Here is a 20163-nt window from a genome sequence, read left to right as displayed (position 1 = left end):
ACAGCATAAATTTTCCACTCCATAAATTCAATGCTTATGAGATATGAAATGATTTGTCCCCTAAATCAGGAGCTCACACAGGCTTAATTACCTCTTAGCAAAAATTAAAAAAACAAAACAGTTAACATAATATATTCATGTAGTCAAGATGTCTAAAGTTTCTCTTGCATTCTCCAGGGAATGAACAAAATACTGTAACATGTAGCATTAAATGTGCAAGGTTAGCTTTTCTGTAAGATATGATTCAATTCTTTATTTCAACTGTTACATTTGAATCCATTTCTAAGCCCCATCACAGTGTCTGATGTAATAACTGTATTAAGACAGTTTGACTACCTAATGCAATACACCTTTATGTACACCCAACTTCGATGTAATGCATAGAGCAGTGATGTCTCATTAAAAAAATAGTTTTGTATACTATATATACAAAAAGAGTATATATACTATTCTTATATATACACTCGAGTCAGGCTCTCATTCTGCAGCCTAGACTGGCTACTCTCCTTGCCTCTGCCCAAAGAATGCTGAGGTGACAAATAAGCACATGGATGTCTAGCTTAGTACTAGTTGGGTGGGTTTTTTTGGTTTGGTTTGGTTTTGGTTTGGTTCTTCAAAACAGGGTTTCTCTGTGTAGCTAGTCATCCTAGAACTAATTCTATAGACTAGACTGGCTTCAAATTCAACGATCCACCTGCCTCTGCCTCCCAAGTGCTGGGATTAAAGGTGTGCGCCAGCACTGCCCCAATTCAGTATTAGTTTTTTTTTTCTTTTTTTTTTTTCTTTTTTTTTGGAGATGGGGACCGAACCCAGGGCCTTGCGCTCGCTAGGCAAGTGCTCTACCACTGAGCTAAATCCCCAACCCCAGTATTAGTTTTTAAAAGCAAATGACTAGGCACTGAAAACCATTCCATTGGGGGTCAGCGGGAGGAGCTCTTTAGCTTTACATATAAACCATGTATTGATCTTAAAGCAAAAACATGGTGTTATTAAAATCTCAGTATTCACTCATTCTTCTATCCATCCAACAGTAATCTAAACTACCAAATGTGTATAGGATAAACACATAGTATGTACGGGCTAATTATATGTAACAAAGGGGTTTTGTTTGTTTTTGATGGTGCAATACAAAAGAAATGAAAAGAAACATCAAAAGGAAAATCTAACCTGGATTCTGGTTATAAAAAGGACCTCCATTCATCTGATTCTGAAGGCTTGTTTGTGAAGTTATGGAAGGAGGGCGTCTATAGGGCAATGAGCCCCCTATTGTGGGTGGCGTATGGCGAGAGGCAGGCCTATTCATGCTGTAGAACTGAACAGGATGACCTGGAAAATGGACAGAACACAAATGCATTATTAAAAGACACTTGCCTCAGATAATGAAATTCCTTATGTACATCATTCCCATTCTAATAAGATTATGAAAAAATCACAGATTTATTTAATCCAACTTAATGCAAGGTGACAGCTACTACTCTGCTGATACTGTATTAAAGCACAAAAGTAGGAAAATCAAAATATTACGTTTGGGAAAGTAACATCTACATCAAAAACTAGTTAACATTTTTACTTTCTTTTAATCATTTGACTATGTTTTAAAAGCACAATTAATTAAAATGTACACCTCTGGTATAGACAGAATGTATCCCAATGCCAAGTCTCCAGTATAACTATTCTCAACCCCAGAGGCCACACATCAGATAGTCTGCATATCATATATCTATCTACATTATATTTTTTTCTTTTCTTTTTTGGTTTTGTGAGACATGGTTTCTCTGTGTGTTCTCTTGCTTTTTTGAAACTCACTCTGTAGACCAGGATGGCCTCAAACTCACAGAGATCCACCTGCTTCTGCCCACCCAAACCCCAAGTACAGGGATTAAAGGCATGCGCCACCACTGCCCAGCTCTACTACAGCTCATAACAGTTTTTAAATTACAGTTATGAAGTAATTTTATGGTTCGGGTCACCACAACATGAGGAACAGTATTAAAGGGTCACAGCATTAGGAAGGTTGAGAAGCACTGCCTTGGTATACCAGCTGTAAACAGTGATTAGGTCATGAGGGTTCTGTTCTTATAAATAAATAATGCCATTATCAAAAGTGGATTTTTCTCCTTTCCTATCCTATGTACACAGTCTCTCACCAGGTAAGAAACCTTGATACTAGATATTCTGTCTTCAGAACTAATATATAATATAGCCAGACTAATATAATTTATAAATAATCTAGTCTACAGTATTGTTCGAGGACACAAAAGAGATTAAGTTTCCTTCTCCTCTCCAAAAAATAATCATTTAAAGCAGATACTAAACATTGGAGACTAAACAAAGAATCAAATTTTGGGAAAGCAAAAAAAAAGAGCAAAGAAAAATGTTTGATACAGTCATATTCTTAAACAGGTAGAGATAAGCTAACAAAAAAGCACTGTTTAAAAGGAAACAGAAGGGGCTGGGGATTTAGCTCAGTGGTAGAGCGCTTACCTAGGAAGCGCAAGGCCCTGGGTTCGGTCCCCAGCTCCGAAAAAAAGAACCCAAAAAAAAAAAAAAAAAAAAAAAAAAAGGAAACAGAATTTCAACAAACACTTGCTGCTTTAATGCCAGGTCAACCCCATCTTTACACAATTCAATATACTTATCCTCTTATGGCTAGATTATGTCTTAAAATTAGTTTATGAAGTCTGAATCAAAAATTATCATCACCCCAGAAACCTATCCATGTTTCTTACTCACTTCAACCTATTTTACCTCTTCAGAATTATTCACTGCTAACATCAACTGGAAACATACTTTCCTAATCCACCCAGTTTCCTAATATAATTCAAACCCTAAATCCAACTTGCCTTTCTCCTCACTTGGTGCCCACTCAGCCAGGGGTCCTCTTATAACAGAGTATTAGAACACCCATCAAAGAACACCAGCAAGCCACAAGGCATGGGAAGAAGGGAGTGTCAGAAAAACAGGGAAGAGGAGGAGATGCTGTACCATGAGGGTAAGAGGGGGAAGACAATAGGGAGAAAGCACGATCTTCAAAAAGCTATAGATGATTAAATTTATTTATACGGAGGGCACATTCATACCACACAGAGAGTAAGAGTGTGTGTGTGTGTGTGTGTGTGTGTGTGTGTGTGTGTGTGTAGATTAGAGAACAATTTATACAACCTGGTTCTCTCTACACCATATGGGTCCCAAGGATCCAAACTCTGGTTGTCTGGCTAGTATATAAAAATACTGCATTAAAATATAATTTTCAGGGGCTGGAGAGATGGCTCAGAAGTTAAGAGCACTGACTGCTCTACCAGAGAGAGGTCTTGAATTCAATTCCCAGCAACCACATGGTGGCTCACAACCATTTGTTACAGGATTGATCCGATGGCCTCTTCTGGTGTGTCTGAAAACAGTTTCAGTGTACTCATATACATAAAATAAATAAATGTAAAAATGTTTTTCCAACTGTCATGTTTGTTTTTGTGAATCCCTTAAGCTATAGTAATAGCGCTGGTGTGCAGTCGCAGCACAGGTGGTCTATGTGCATGTGAGCACTTGAGCATGCAGAGTGGTCAACCTTTGGTGTTAGTCCTCAGGGGCCTTAACCTTGTATTTTTAAACAATGTCTCTCACTCAGACCTGGCACTTACCCTTGGACTAGTCTGACTAGTCAGCAAGCCCCAGGAACCCACCTGCTTCAGCTCCCCATCACTGGAATTACAGACACACACCACCATACCTGCTATTTATGTTGGTCCTGGGATAGAACTCAAGTTCTCATGCTTGCATAGCAAGCACTTTACTGACCAAGCTATATCAAGTAATAGTTCTAATGTTAAGTTTTCAAAACTATGCAGAAGTTGACACCATACTAAGTTGACAAATATTTAACAGAATAAAGTAATGCTAATGTTTATGCCTCTTTACTGGACAAATGTATCACAGACTTTACCCCATTTTTCTCAGTAAATTCTTTGTTCACATGTTACTCTCTGTTTCAAATATTTATCTTCATTTAAAAAAAATACAAAGTAAAGCCAAACCAACAAATATGAAGCTGGAGTTTCAGGAAAGAGTGCCCAGATGACTGGATCTGTCTGCCATGCCAATACTCACCTGTGGGGGGGTTAGAAGAAATAACAGGGGGAGTTGGAGAAGTGAAGCCATCAGCAAGGGTCTGTGCACCCCCAGCAGCAGCGTCTGGGGCAGTGGAGGAGGGAACAGTAGCAGGAACAAGAGGGGTGGGGACAGATGCAGAAGTAGCAGGAAGGGGAGGAGTGCCAGCAGAGCCAGCAGGGGCTGATGGGAAAGAGGAGTAAGAGGCAGCATTAATAAGGCAGTCACATTAGCATTAGAAGAAGCACTGGAATATTGAGAGTATTCAGTGCTTAACACTAGCCAAAAGAATAAAGCACTGAGAAAAGAATGGTTAAGGTCATTAGATGAGCAACAAATAGTTCAAGATGCTCAGGGTAGTGTAGAAAAATGTTGATTAGTTTTAAACAAGCCTTCCTTTTTACCTGAAAGTTACTAACTTAGAAGAAAACTGCTTTCTGTATATAGTTATTTTTATCATGAAATGTTCTAAGTATATAAAACTATAGTAAAGCAACAGTATTCTTTTAGAATTACAACAGACATATTCCAAACAATAGTTTAGCAATTCAAAAAACATGCTTGTTTAATCATGCATACCATGTCATGTGACTTTTGTTAAAAGGTACTATTTGTTATTATTAAAATTAAATCTGTTGTTTTGTTTTTGGAAACAGGACTTCTCACTACATAGTCCTTTGGCTCTTAGATGGCTATTCTCCTGCCTTAGCCTATGCATGTTGGGATTACAGTGAAACACAATCTACTATGTAACATTCTATCTTGCTGGGTTTAGGGTTTGGTTTGGTTTAGTTTGGCTTGATTTTTGATTTTTGGAGACAGGGTGTCTCTGTGGAGCTTGGCTGTCCTGGAACTCACTCTGTAGAACAGGCTGGCATGAAACTCAAGAGCCAGCAAGGGCTGCCTCTACCTCCTGAATGCTGGGTAAAAGGGTGTGCCAACACACCTGACTTCTCTTGCTGGGTTTTTTTTTTACTAAAGATTTTTTTTTACACGTGTTGAAGCCTGAAAGAGTTTATGTGTGCATGCAGTGTGCAAGTGTGCATACAGATTTCCAGAAGCCAGAAGAGGGCGTTAGAATCTTTTGGAGCTGGAGTTAAAGGCAGTTGTGAACCACCTAGTTGGGTGCTGAAACCAAGCCTGGGTCTTCTACAAGAGCAGTAGGGACTCTGAATCCATCAGCTGTCCCTTCAGCTGCTCTCTCGATGTTTTTATGATCATGCTTTTAAAATAAATTCAAACTCTGTGTCTTCAAATCAACAACTGTATCTTTCTGTTTCAGGAATGGAAGAAATAGTTTTTCAGAAACTGCTAGATTCTAATGCTCCTCTAAATTTACATTTCCCATCCTTTGTTATCAAAATGATTCTCAAACCATGTCTTCACCACTTCCAAGAAAATGCAGTTATAATACAAACTGAAAGTAAAGAAGTAGCTCATATAATAATGACCATGAAACCTCAAAGCACCAACTGAACTATTATCACCAAGGACATAAGACAAGGAACAAAGCAGAACGATAGCAAGGCCATGAAGATCAGCTGGGTATGTAGACTTGTCACACACATATGGAGTGCTATGGAAGTCTTCTTTAAAATTTTCATTAAGAAGAAAACTCATCTTAGGAGACTCTGGGTTTAACAGCCACCAAATCTCTCTCTCTCTCTCTCTCTCTCTCTCTCTCTCTCTCTCTCTCTCTCTCTCTCTCTCTCTCTGGGTTTAACAGCCACCAAATCTCTCTCTCTCTCTCTCTCTCTCTCTCTCTCACACACACACACACACACACACACACACACACACACACACACACACACGAAAACTCACTAAATTCAGTAACAAATTAAATTCAAATTCACAAAATAAAACCAAACAAATGACCATTAATGCTTTACCTGGAAAGACGCTAGGAGGAGACGGAGTAGGAACAGCGATGGGAACCCCCACACTCCCGCTTCCGCTGTTCTCCCGACTGCTGCTCCGACTACTTGGGTGGCTTCCTCCACTGCTCCCACTGCTGCTGAAGAAGGAAGAGCCACGGAAGTGTGAGACAGCGAGCACAGCATCAGGGGTCCCACACATTTCTGAAGCGGCCATAGCTACAAGAAAGGCTTCCATTTCAAATATGAAGTCCTTGATAGATAAGGAGAAACTCTTGAGTTCAGTAAACTTGTTTTGATACCTATTTATAAAATCTATCTTATAAAAAGAATTTAAGTAAATTCCCTATAAATGTAAGGGCTTAATACCTATCTAAAGAAGCTTTTAGTAAATTTTACTAAATTATTTTATTTCGGTTTGTAATGGCATGGTGATATACTAACATTTTATTATGAATAGTTTTTTATCTGTAAATCTCCACCAAAAAATAACTTGCAATTGCTGTTCCTGGTTAGTAACGGTTTTTAGATTAACTTAAGTTTATCTCTAGGATGTCTTTTTCACCTTCCTGGCTGTTCAAAGTTGCCCCAGAACATGAGGAGAGAGAGGAAGAATTAGATGAGGTTTGGGAGAGTAGAGTGAGAAAAAGAACTTAGTGCTTGGAAAATGAGAGAGATTAACTGAAGGTATCTGAAGAGATTATGGTACTCTGACCATCGTGTTTGCGCTGAGGTAGAGGAAATACCTGTAAGTTCGATTTCTTTGATTCACAGAAGCTGTCCTCACAGGGCTCTGCTGCGAGGGAGCCATATTACGGGTTGGGCTAGGTACGTAATCATTTGGTACCACTGGAGGACGCACTGGCTCCAGTGTTCGATAGGGGGAGTGCCGCCTACAAAGAGAAGAGCGTATGTATCGTGTGATTAACCGAGCTCCGGCACGGTGATTTCAGAGTTGCCAGTGAAACACAATTTGTAAGCAGAAAGAGGAAATGTGGTTTAACCCAGCTATCAATTTGTCTGTCCTTCAATATAACTCTTCTACCAGTAGAGAGAGTTCTGGGGAGTATGTAGTGTAAATTTCAGTCTCCAGCCTCATCCCTATACTAATGTAATTTTGTTCAGTTATTTGCAGAAAACACAGAAGTTTTCCATTGTTTAGGCCAATGTTTTCTAGACTCTACTCTTTTCTTAGAAGAATTTTAATTATTTTAGAATCATGTCAAAATCTCCCAAATGCACTGAATGAATGCACTAATTATCTTCTTCTCCTCTCTCTCCCTAACCATAGATATTTAAAAATATAGATAACAAATATTGATTTTTAGAGTCACAAACTCCACATTATGATCAGTACCAGGTGTAACTCATTCCCCTTTTTATACACTAAACACAAAGAAATTAAAGGTATATTGATACTTAGAAGATGCACTATTTAATTTCATTTTTTCTTTTTTACAACCTTCAACTTCACCTTAACCTCTTCTCCTCAGAGTTCAACATTGATAAGAAACTTTAAAAGACTACACCTAAGTCCTTCTTAGTTATAAAACCCAAACCAGATGTTATTAAAAAAAAATTGTTTCCCCTTTCCCAAATACTCCTTTCAAACGAAGCAAATGAAAAACCTCAGAAAGGAAAATAACAGGCCATAAGACACTTCCTGGAGCAGTTAGCATTCATTCAGTCCTTGTTAAGTGAACAAATCCTTCAAGACAATAGCTTGCTGATGAGATTACAACTTTAAAGGAACTTAGCATCCCAAGGAATGAAATGTAAAAACAGCTTCCTTCTCTTATAAGAGGATGCTGCTCAATTGCTCTTGTATTTCTCAGTCATTCACTCCCCACGAGGTTCGCCACTCAGGTTTACAGCTCAGTGACTTTGAACGAGATTTTTTTTCTGAGAGAGGCTTTCTCTGTGTAGCCCTGGCTACTGGAACTTACACTGTAGACCAGGCTGACCTCCAACTCAGAGTTCCACCTCTTCCTGAGTACTGGGACTAAAGGTGTGCACTACCACCACTCAGCACATAATATTGTTTTTCAAACTTCCCTCAAACAAAATAATTAACAACTCAAAATAAATAAGGGACATTTTATCTACTATTATGTCAAAAGGAAAGGGAGAAAGACCAGGACTTTGAACTAAAAATATTTTTTAAGTATTCAACAATCAGCTGGGCGGTGGTGCCATAGCCTTGAATCTCAGCACTCCAGAGGCAGAGGCAGGCAGCTCTCTGTGAGTTTGAGGCCAGTCTGGTCTACAAAGAGAGCTCCAAGACAGCCAGGGGTTTTACGCAGAGGGATCCTGTCTCAAAAACACAAATCAACCATCTCTGAAATTAGAATGTACATTTGTAAACAAATTACAGATAAATTCATTTAATTAATTTAAATTAAATAAATTATAATATATGGCATAATATATGATATGTTGGTATATATGATATTTGTGTCAGGAAATTAATTTCTAAACTCTACTTTTTGACAATGTTTTCTACACACTAAAACTTTCCATTCTAACTTCACTTACCTAAGAGCTATACAAAAACAAAAAACATACACACAAAAAAACAGTGATATGAACAAGGTTAAAGAAGTTTAAAAAAAAAAAAAGAGCAGGAGGAAGAGGAATGCCATGGTAACTAGAGAAAGACTACAGCAGCAGCCCAGGACCATCAAATGGATCAAGGAGCAGCTAAACTCCTGCTAATACCCAAGAAATGCAGGCCTGACTAGCACATGAATATATACATTCAAAATCATCTGAGCGCAAAAGAAGCTTTAATTTTACCAAATGCTTACTTGATAACAATCTTAACCTAAACCTTAACAAACCCCATTAGGTGGCACACTCAAGAAAAGCACCGCAAATGCTCCCCTGCAGCCGTCACACTCTGCGAGCATTTTATACACTCCGAAATCTAAACCTTACTTGACCTGCTAGATGCATTCCTTTTTAAGAACAAAAAGATCATTTCAGATAAATGGAATTATCTAAACTGCCAAAACTGAGTTACAGACACAAACTTGAAATCCTAGCATTCCAGAGCTTGAGGAAGGGGAATCAAGAGTTCAAGGCCAATACATACTATACTATATAGTGACATCCTGGCCTCAACAAATACAATAAACTCATTATTAAAACATTTTTATGTTTTATGTTACATTTTTATGTTTGGTTCTCCACTGGTCAGATTGTTTCTTTCCAGCGTTATCCCCCACCAACTTGCCTCTGTCCCTGCAAATCCAAATTGCTTGACTGAGTTTTGATGGGGGATTAGGAGTTTGCTTATTTGTTTGGGGTTTTCTTCTTGTGGGTTCTTATCTTTTTGCTTTTTGGTATTTTTTGTTGTTGTTGTTGTTGTTGTTTGTTTTTTGAAAAAATATCACAAAGATGATGGTTCCAAAAGCATCTTGTCTGTTACATTTCTCAAGACCCATTTTGTAGTACAAAAGTTGATAGAGAATAAAGTAGCACTCACTCCCTTTTCAGATAAAAAAAAAAAAAACTAAATGTTGACAAACTGACTAGAGGACCTTAGAACATACAGTAGAGCTAAACCAGAATTTCAGCCAACTGGCTTCTGAATTATACTACACCACTGAACCCAAGCCTCAATCATAAACCTAGGATACGGTGCAAGAAAAATGTCACACTTTCCTTCTGTCAATATTTGTAATATATTTAACTCCAGAACCCAAATCACAACTCAAAAATATCCTAACAAGTTACATTATAATTCACATGGCCTCTTGGACAAGGACAGCCTGATAAACTCAACTGTAATAGAAACAGATCATGACAATTTTCAAGAAAAAGGTAGACTTGACTTTATAATTAACCATGAATTTAGGCTAGGATTTTTGTCTTGATGTAAAAATCACTACAAAAATAATTTCTAAACAACCACTTTTAAAGTAAAAAGATATGCATATCAGAAAAAAGTTACACATAAAAGGTAACATTACCAAAAGTCTCTCTACAATTTACATAGAGGCTGTTGGGTTTTTTTTTTTTAACACAACAGTTTTTTTTCTGTTATTTTTCTATGGTTTCATATAATTATATACTTACCCAAGTGTCCCCTTCCCTGACATAGGGGGACTTGGGGGCTTCTGAGTTGGAGGTGTTGTACGTGGCAGTCCACCCATCTTCATATTCTGGGTACTCACCTAAAAAAAATGTTGAAAAAAAACAATTTAACTTCTTGCAGTGAAATAAGTTGCTTTTGGAAAATAAAGAGGGGAAGGTTTAAATAAGAAAAAAATTAGAGGCCATGCAATTTGTATGCAATTCCTACTCTACTATTCTACAGTTGTACTCAAAGGACTCTTCCTAATAGGATTTTCCAAATTATTTTAAACTTGTAGTAAAAAATTTATTTGCCATTAGGCCATCACACCAACAGATCACTGGTTAGACTATTTGATATTACATTCGGCTACAATTAAATAGTATAATTCTAAAACCTTTAGTGATAACAAAAAGCTCAATTAAAAACAATAAGCCCTTTAATCAATTCTTTGGGGAATTGTTTTCTTTATATAACAAGTATATCATAAAACAAATTTCCAACTAAAAATATGCAGTTATGCATATACTCAGTTATAATTGGAAAATATACAGATAAATTGTATGATATACAAAAAAAAAAGTTCAGCTCTTTCAACTTGGGAGTCACTCTCACAATTTAGATTTAATGTTCTTCTTATGAGGAAATCACCTACCTTAAAGCTGCTAGAAGTTCAAGGCACTTTCCTAAGTATCTGAAACACAATGTTAGGGCTGAGGTAACCCATCACTGAGAACACAAAAGCCACTATCACTGTGTGATTTCTAGTGGGAATTAAATACACTAAAGCCCAAACTGAAGGCTAGTTGATGCATGAAACAGTGTAACATAGTCAGTCCTAAGTCAGAGATGGACCATGACTGCATTCATAAATCTATTCCAAAATGAAATTTCAAATACAGAAAAGATGGACAATCTGGGACTAATTATGTCATCTAAGGAATATGTCAGTACTTGTAGAGAAACCCCTAAAAATCCAGTTATAAGGAGTCAGTAAGGAATACAGTGCAATGCAACTTCACATTGTTTGAGACCAAAAGGTTAGAATACTATTCACAAAGTAGATTCATGCATGCTCCTTTTTAAGTCCCTATTATTTTGCATTGCCATCTTCACAAACACATTTACACAAAGAATCTCAAATTTCTCATACTATCTTCAGAATTAAAATGTTATACTTACAACATGAAAGAGTAAGATATTATACCACTGAAGTTGGAACAGATTTACAATTTTAATATATATTAATATACATATATATATAGCTATGAAGCCTTAGCTAGCCTGAAACTAACTATATATAAACCAGGCTGGCCTTGAACTCACAGAGATCAGCCTGTCTCTGCCTCCTCCCAGGTGTTAAGATTAAAGGCTGCACCACCACACCTGGCTAATTTTAAAATATAAATTTTGTGAAAACAAATCTTAATTATGTCACATAGTACTAAAGCTGTCAAAATTAACTCTGACTTCGGTGGATATTTTTTAAGTTCTAAAATAATAATTGTTAATTATCCAAGCAGGCAAGAAATAATATATCAAGCAATAAATTCTTCAAATGAATAGCCCAGTGAACAAGTTGTGTGTGATGTTAAAATGATCTTTAATGACAAATGGTACCTTTGAAATGTTATTATTTTTAAAGTAAAGCATTTGTGTGTAATCTTTTGCTGTTGCTTTCAAACAGTAAATACAAATTATCAAGTAAGAAATAAATTACCCTTGCTATCTCCCTCTTAATAAACAGAGGGTATGGGAATTTTATCTTTAAAATGTCAGAAGACACTTTCAAAAAAATCAATTCACATTTGAAGAAAATTTTGTAAGTAAAACAAATAACCACCATAGCTTTTAAAAACTGCATTGTCTTGATTTAATGATACCACAAGATTTGAGTAGTAACAAAAGTCCTTTAAGCTCAACCTTAAACAACACAAAACCCAAAGTTATGATAAGTGATGGGGAGAAGTGAACCAAACACTAAACTACAGTTCAATTTGCTAGGAACAGGAAGGAGAGGAGCAAGAATAGAAAAGGAATAAAAGAAAATTTTATTCTATACATGGGATAGCAAAGATACTTGAAAATAACTTTCAACTATATTTTTTATTTCAATTTGTACAGTGCTTTTATTTAAATTGCAGTACCTTCTCAAAGTCTTAGAATATATATACAAAAAAAGCTCAAAAGGAAAAAAAACAGTAAAGTGGTCTATAAAAGGAATATAAATACTATATATACACACATATGCATATATGTGCATATATACATACATACGTGTGTGTGTATATACATATATATATATGAGTCATGTTTAAAAGAAAGAACTATCTCTACAAAAAAATTTTTAAAGTAGCAGTGCGAAAAGAAATTGTTAGGGGAAGGCGGTGTGTGTCACTTTTTCTAGAAAGATATAAATAAATGTCTATCCATCCTAGAATGGGATATGGTAACAACAAACTGAGAAGAGGGTTTCATCCAAGTCTGGCTTGATGAACTGGTAATTGGAATTACCTACAGAAGCCTGAGTAAGGGATTGCTTACAGGAGCTTGAACAACTTACAGGCACCTACACCATCCACCAAGTATCCTCAGACATTGTTAAACACTTGCATATCCTTAGGAAGAACAAGGCCCTGCAGAGCTACCTCATGAACTACCCTCGAGCTCTCCTCAGCATTCCAAGAAAGATGTTAGCAAGCATAATTTTGTGAAGGTCTCATATGGATGGAAAACCATTAACTGCTCTGAGTCAAGATGGTAAGAGTGTTCCACAACAGAATGTTTCACAAAGAAATCTGAGCTGAGTGGAAACAACAGGGGCAAAGTGAAAGGAGGGAGTCAAAACAAATGAAAAAGCAATTACAGGGACATGTCCATAATTTCAGCACTTAGAAGTTGAGACAAAAGTAGCAAGAGTTCAAGGCCAGCTTCAGCTACACAGTGAATTCAAAACCAGCGTAGACTTCATGGGACCCTAAAAAGAAAGGCTCTGGGGCTAAATGTAGAATTCAGTATTTGAATTCATACTTAATATGCTCAAAGCTGTGGCTTGATTATCTTTAAAAAAATTAAATACAGAAGGAAAGAAGGATTATGTATAATTTGTATCTATACATGGATTAGAGGAAGGGGAAGAAGACAGGCCAAGTCCGTAATTTCCTGTCCAACATTATCCTTCTCTACAGAACCATATAGAGAATATGTTCAAGGTCAAAAGAGAAACACTGCCCATCCTAGAAACTTAAAGAAGCATGGAGGAATAGCCTAGGCAACAGGCTAACCACTAAGAGCAAAGGACCTATTTCTTTTTCTTCTTTTAATATTTCTGGACACTGTTACCACTTTGTATATTAACAGAGCAAGAACCAATGAATACTGCCTGCCTTTTTTAAGTCTAGTTCACTGTAATTTAGCCATTTTAAACAGAAGAAATCTTCCCACAATTCCACATTCCTGGGTTACCAGCAAAGTAAAGGCTTAGAGCCTACTTTCCAGTGACTTTATTTCCTTTGTCAGGACCACCTGCCATGGTCAGGCAAAATTTTTATGGCCATGGTTAATACTAAGTAAAACAGTCATCTTATATCCTGATTATCACTGACTACACTGAAGATATGCCAAACTGAAAAGCAACAGAAAAGTACATATTTGAAAAGAAAGGAGAGAATGTGGCTAAGAAAGAAAAAGAAATGCTGCTGGGCGGCAGTGACGCACGCTTGCGCGCGCAAACACCTTCAGACCCAGCAGAGGCAGGCTGACCTCACACACAGAAAGTTCCAGGACAGCAAAAGAAGCCCTGTCTAGGAAAAAAAAACAAAAACAAAAAACAAAAGAAAAAAGAAATGGTAAGACTGGTGAAAATCCCTTAGTGACACTGTATCTGACAGGTGTCTTCAATTACTTGGAATGTTTTTATCATGGATCCTTAAACAGCACCAGTTTTATCTTGGTTGTGTGGGGTTTCTTATTTGTTTGGCTGATTGGTTTCTACTGAACCAGGGTCTTCTACATTCTAGGCTAGTGTTCTAGCACTGTGAAATACCTTCCAGACCTCATCTCTAGTTCTTATTGTATTTCTTAAGCATTATCATAAACTTTGGAATGTTGTATATACAAATAATATTCACTTTTAAAAAGACTTAAGGTGAGATTATATTGAAATATATTTTATACAAATATTTTAAAAAGACTCATTCTTTTGAAAAATGTACTGCAACTTAAGAAAGGCATACGACATGATATTTTTTGCTACTCAAGTTTTTAATTAGAAGTCAGAAGATAATGACAAACCACATAATTAAGCACACCATTTATAGAATAAAAAGCCATTACACAGGGGGAGGGTTCAATAGAGTATATTAGTTGGCCCTCCAATCAATAACAAAATTTCAACATTTATAAAAATCTAGCAATTTTATCTCTTAACACTTTATAACAATACAATTTATATTTCAGTTTCATAAAAGCACCCATTCATTCAGCAAATACTTGAAATACTAATATCTAATGGGTAATTGGTACTGTTCTAGGCACAAAGAACAGGGCAGTGAACAAAATGGACAAAAATATCTACTCTCAGGGAGCATAAGGACATACAACAAAGTTGCCAGACCTAAATAATAAATAAATAGGACTAATTTGTTGGTTCTAAAAGGCCAAATGCAAAATATCTCTTTACTCCCCATATGTAATATTCTACATAAGAACACAGAATGGAAATCCAGCCCTGGAATCTCTTACCTTAAATCTAAGCAACCACTTAATGCATAAATGGAGCAAATAAAAGAGGTAAGGAAGAAAAGCATTGAAAGGTTAGTTGGACTTCAGGATGTGAAGACAAAAGAAAGAAAACAAAGAAAAACAAGTTAAGCAATCAGCATTCACAGAATAATGTTTCAGTAGATCATAGAAAGAGTGGTTAAGCAGATGTGTCATGGACAGGAGTTTCCTTGATGATATAAGACAAGTGTTTATTCAAAACTTTAAATCCTTTAAAGAGTTCTTCAAATTAGCAAACACTACATTACAAACAACAGAGGCTATAGTCCTAAAAGAAAAATATTTTATTTTAAGGATTAAAAAATAATTATACAAAAGAATCACCTTTTTATTATATAAACAGGCAAAGACAAATCTTTTATATTCCAAGTATCTTTTGGCATCAGATTCTGGTAGCAGCCTATAACATTCTATTAGCAACTGTTAGTCTTCAACCAACTTTCCCCAAGTTAAAACAAATTACAGTTTAATTATACATTTAGTTACATATCCTATTTTAATATGCTTTAATTAGTCATTAAAATGTATAGGAATCAACTATAAAATTAAATATCAAGTTCCAGATAATAACGCTTATTCAAAACTCTGAGGTACACACTTTAAACCCAGCACTCTGGAGATAGAGGCAGGCTGATCTCTGTAAGTTCAAGGCCAGCCTGCCCTACACAATGAGTTCCAGGCCAGCCAAGGAGAAAACAGTGAGAATCTATCTTTAAAAAAAAAAAAAAAATCAAAAAGCCCTCTAAATTAAAAGTTGTTTTATAAATTTTTACTGCATGTTTTATTTTTACACATCAAACATTAAATTAAAATGTACTGATTTCTGGCCAAAATGGTGGCATACATTTTAAATAGTCTCATATGAGAAAAATATATACATGAACTATATAGCTTCAAGGTAGGTATAGAATTATTGCAAGTCATACTTAAGTATTTTTCACAATCACTACTGAAATATAAATTGTAAATAATGTACTTAGCTGAAGCTCTGAATGGGCTCTTCAATGTAAAAAAATCAGCTCACAAGAAGTACACTTTCCTCAGCTACAGTAGATGTTCCAAGTGCTAGTGCTAGGGCGCAGGGCTTTGTGTGAGAGAAAGCTCATACTCAACCACTGGGCCACACTCCAGAGTTTTAATGATGGTACTTCATATACATACTAGATACAAAAATGCATCTTTTAAAGATGGCCAAATATAAAATGTTATAAATTTAAAGTCACCAGAAATAAATTTACAATTTTTAACTCCACTATTCCCATCTAAAAGGTTGAGATAAAAATTATTCTAGAAAAAAATTCAAATTCATATTTAGTAACATATGCTGTTCTGAAAATTAATGCCAAAAGTCTGCTGATGTGTTTTTCAGATAAGAAAAACATTTTAATACTATACTGAATGCTTTTCTCTATCATTACTAAATCATTAAAAGACTAGAACCACTATACTATAGTTGATCTAGTTCGTTATGAACTAAGCAAATCCACTGAAAGATGACTGCTTTGAAAGGGTAACACTAAAGAATGTAAGGAGGATACAACAGTAGTAAGCAATCTTCACAACCACAACTGGGTCAAGATATGGTCCTTGAGGAAATTAAACGAACTTTAATTTTCTAGGATTCCATTAGAGCCTCTGGAAAGCTTGACAGAAACTGCACCTACCTTTACGCCATGTCCAATGTCATCTAAAATTGTGTAGTCAATAGGTTTTCGAATATAACGGACTGGCCGCTCAAGGTTGGCTGGTGCAATAATCTTATGGGTCCTTGAAGTGTTTTTATTGGTAGTCAAAATACCAATTTCTCTTCTTGCCACTTTCTCTTTATGAATATCAACTGTCTGCAAGATATAATATAAAGAAAACAACACAAAGATAGATAGCCCTGGTTTCCACATAAATAATAATCAAATTATTGATTATTATTCAACATTCCTTCATATTTATTTCATAAACCACCTTTTCTCTAGACTATTGTCTTTATTCATTTTTAGCCTAATGCAAGGGTCACCAAAGTATGCCTTCAAATATAACCTGGCCTACCACCTGATTTTAACAGCCCACAAGTTACAAGCAGAACTTAAAATGTCATATGTAAATGTTTGCATGTACTGCTGTACAAATATGTACACACATATAGATGCTAGTGTGTGTCCATGTGGAGGGGTGCACATATGTATAGACATGCTGTGCATTTAGAAACCAGAGGTCAATCTTGAGTATTGTTTTTCATAAGCTGTCCACATTGTTTATTTCTGAGTCTTCCACTAGGACACAGGTCTTCCTAATTTGTCTGAGCTGGCTGACCAACCAGTCCCAGGCATCTGTTTCTGCCTCCTGGCATGCATGGTACAACTGCACACAACACCCATCTTTTTACATAGGCTTTGGGAACAGAACTCAAGTCCTTAGGGATGTTCAATAAACACTGGAGCAACTGAATCATTTCTCCAACCCAGAGTGATCATTTTCAACAGAAAATAAAAATAAGAATAAATAAATAAAAATAAGAATCCAGGCATGGTAGTGAATGCCTTTAATTCCAACACTTAAGAAGCTGAGATAGGTAAAGCTCTTGAGTTCCAGGCCTGCTTGCCTGCTCTACATAATGAGTTCCAGGACAGCCAGGCCTATGTGGAGGGACCCTATCTCAAAAAACAAACAGAAAGAATAAGAATAGAAATAAAAGAAAAAGGGGTTGGGGATTTAGCTCAGTGGTAGAGCACTTGCCTAGCAAGCACAAGGCCCTGGGTTTGGTAAGATAAGAGTATAAGTACAAAACGACTTGAATCATATTCCTTACTGTGCTGTGGTAGGTAGACACAACCTACAATACCACTCTGAAATAAGCCAAACTGTCTAATGTTGCCAAACATCTCCCTAAGGGTAGAACTGCCAAGATCAAAAGCCAAAGATCGGAAAAACCTCCTGGCTTGTTTCTTACATTATTGACTCAAATAACAATTGTGACTGCCTATGCTGGCTAGATTTTATGTTAACCTGACATAAGCTAAAGACATCTGAGAGAAGGCAACCCCAATTGAAAAAAAATGCCTCCATAAAATCAGGCTGTAGCCAAGTCTGTGGGGTATTTTCTTAATTAGTGATTAATGGGTAGGGCCCAGTCCACTGCATGAGGCGTCATCCCTAGGCTGGTGGTGCTGGGTTCTATAAGAAAGAAGGCTGAGCAAACCAAGAGGAGTAAGTCAGTAAGCAGCACCCTCTAGACCTCTGCCTCAGCAACTTCGGCGGCTGCGCTGTTTGAGTTCTTGCTCTAACTGTCTCCAATGATGAACTGAGATGAGGAAGAATAAGGAAAATAAATCCTTTCCTCCCCAAGTTTCTTTTGGTCGTGGGGTCTCATTACAATGGATCTCTAACTAAGACACTGCCTTAGAACAGATATTTAGTGTCATTAACTAGTTTTTGTCATTAATTTTTCTAAATGTCTACAATAAGAAAAGTTAAGAGAATAAAAAAGTATTAAGTTGTATTCTTGTTCCCTCAGATTGAACTGCATGAATTCTTGTGAGGGAGAATCAAATTTTAATTTTAGAAAAGTAGTATGTTTCTATTTAGTGCTTGAATAAAAGCTTGTTGACATGCACAAAACCTATTTCAGGAAAACACTAGTCCAAAAGATTTTGAGGTTTTCAACAGTCTCCTACAATCCTATAATGCCAGCACTTAGGGAGACAAGATTCAAGGCCTGCCTAACTATATTCTGAGATCAAGCCAACTCTGAGACAAGGCATGGTGGCACAGAGGCAGATGTGAGTTCGAGGCCAGCCTGATCTACAAAACAAGTTCTAGGGCAGAGAAAACCTGTCTTGAAAAGCCCACCCCACAAAAAAGCCCTAAAATGCAACAAACAGCAAATATATACATATCCATCTATACACACACATATACATATATATTATATATATACACACACATATATTTACATACATATCAAAGTAATATAATACCAACCCACACTTATCAACTTAAAAGGTTTTTAGGGACTAGGAAGATGGCTTATCAGTTAATAGTACTGGTTTCTTCCAGAGGACCTAGGATTAATTCCCAGCACCCACATGGCAGTTCACAACTGTCTGTAACCCAAGTTGCAGGAAATTGGATACAATATTTTGGCCTCTTTGGAACCAGGAATGCGTTGGCGTATAGACATACAAGCAGACCAAACATCCACACACATAAAACAAAATTTCAAAACATGTTTTAAAGGATGCTGTAAAGTCTATGTCGGGTACTTAAATAAAATGTGACCACCATGCTTTCCAGATCAAGTGCTCAGCTTTCAGGGATCAAGGCCTTTGCCATCTTCATAGGACTCTGAATCTTTAAAAGTGCAGGTTCCACAGTAACATTTGCAAAGAATTTTAGTGGGGAAAAAACCCTTATCCTGGAATTCTGAAGTTACAATTACATGGAAATGAATTCACTTATTTAGATAAGTATTGACGATAGTACTTTCCTATGGCCAGAACCTGCTCAGCTAGTAAACAAAGTGAATGCAGTGCGTGCTGTAAATAGGACTACCATTGCAGCAGATCCCGTTAACTCACAAGCACACACCGAAGAATACCACCACGACTGTACAGACCTTAAATATCTCTCTCTCAGAGTTTCCTATTCATTAGTTTTCCCATCCTTCTCACTGTCACTGCCAAGCTGGTCTTACATGATGCAGGCTTCCCCATATAACCGGTCAGCCACACAGCACCAAGAACAGGTTCCTTTTGCTCTGAAGTTACCATACTGGCTCCCAGGGCTCCTATAAGCCTGAGCCCCAGCCCCACATCTCCTTCATGAACCCAAGCACATTTTCAGACCCATCCCATCGGACGACAGGAAAGCACTATATAAAATAAGGTTTTTTTAGCTTTATCCACGTACTATTGTTTCCCATTACCACAGATAATTTAGAGTTAACCATCCTAGAGAGCTACCTCAGCAGCTCATCAGTATGGGAAAATTTTGTAATCAGTTTGTTGATTAACTAAATTTAGTATTTTTATAATGTTTTAATTAACCATTTGTTCAAATTACAAATATGCTTCAAATTATCTATCTTCTATAAATAAATCAGTTATTTAAAAACGTAATAGGTGGCTAGTGAGATGGCTGACCAGGTAAGGGCTCTTGCCACCAACAATGACAACCTAAGGTCAGCTCCCACAAACATGTGGAAGTCTAGAATCAGCTTCCACTAGTTGTCCTCTGAGTTCAACACGTGTACCTGCACCACACAATGGATGGATGGTTGAATAGATGGATGGGTGGGTGGGTGGATAGATTAGTGGGTGGGTGGTTGGA

The 20163-nt window shown here is 36.7% G+C and overlaps 1 protein-coding gene across 50 annotated transcripts in view; it reads right to left on the bottom strand.

The window, feature by feature from the left end:
- Abi2 (abl-interactor 2) overlaps positions 1-20163 on the bottom strand; it is a 169821-nt gene that overhangs the window by 116352 nt on the left and 33306 nt on the right. For 8 of the 50 annotated variants that reach the window (XM_087564924.1, XM_087564933.1, XM_087564926.1 and 5 more), the window contains exons 3-9: positions 16506-16682; positions 14803-14820; positions 10062-10159; positions 6728-6874; positions 5997-6121; positions 4105-4287; positions 1168-1326 (exon numbers count right to left, since the gene is read on the bottom strand). In XM_087564924.1, the coding sequence (XP_087421050.1) occupies positions 1168-1326; positions 4105-4287; positions 5997-6121; positions 6728-6874; positions 10062-10159; positions 14803-14820; positions 16506-16682 (907 nt within the window). 50 annotated transcript variants of the gene reach the window in all.

The sequence above is a fragment of the Rattus norvegicus genome, chromosome 9, assembly GCF_021556685.1.
Source record: "Rattus norvegicus strain SHRSP/BbbUtx chromosome 9, alternate assembly SHRSP_T2T, whole genome shotgun sequence".
NCBI classification, from domain to species: Eukaryota; Metazoa; Chordata; class Mammalia; order Rodentia; family Muridae; genus Rattus; species Rattus norvegicus.
The sequence above is the reverse complement of the archived record's forward strand: the minus strand, read 5'-3'. Positions and strand labels throughout refer to the sequence as shown.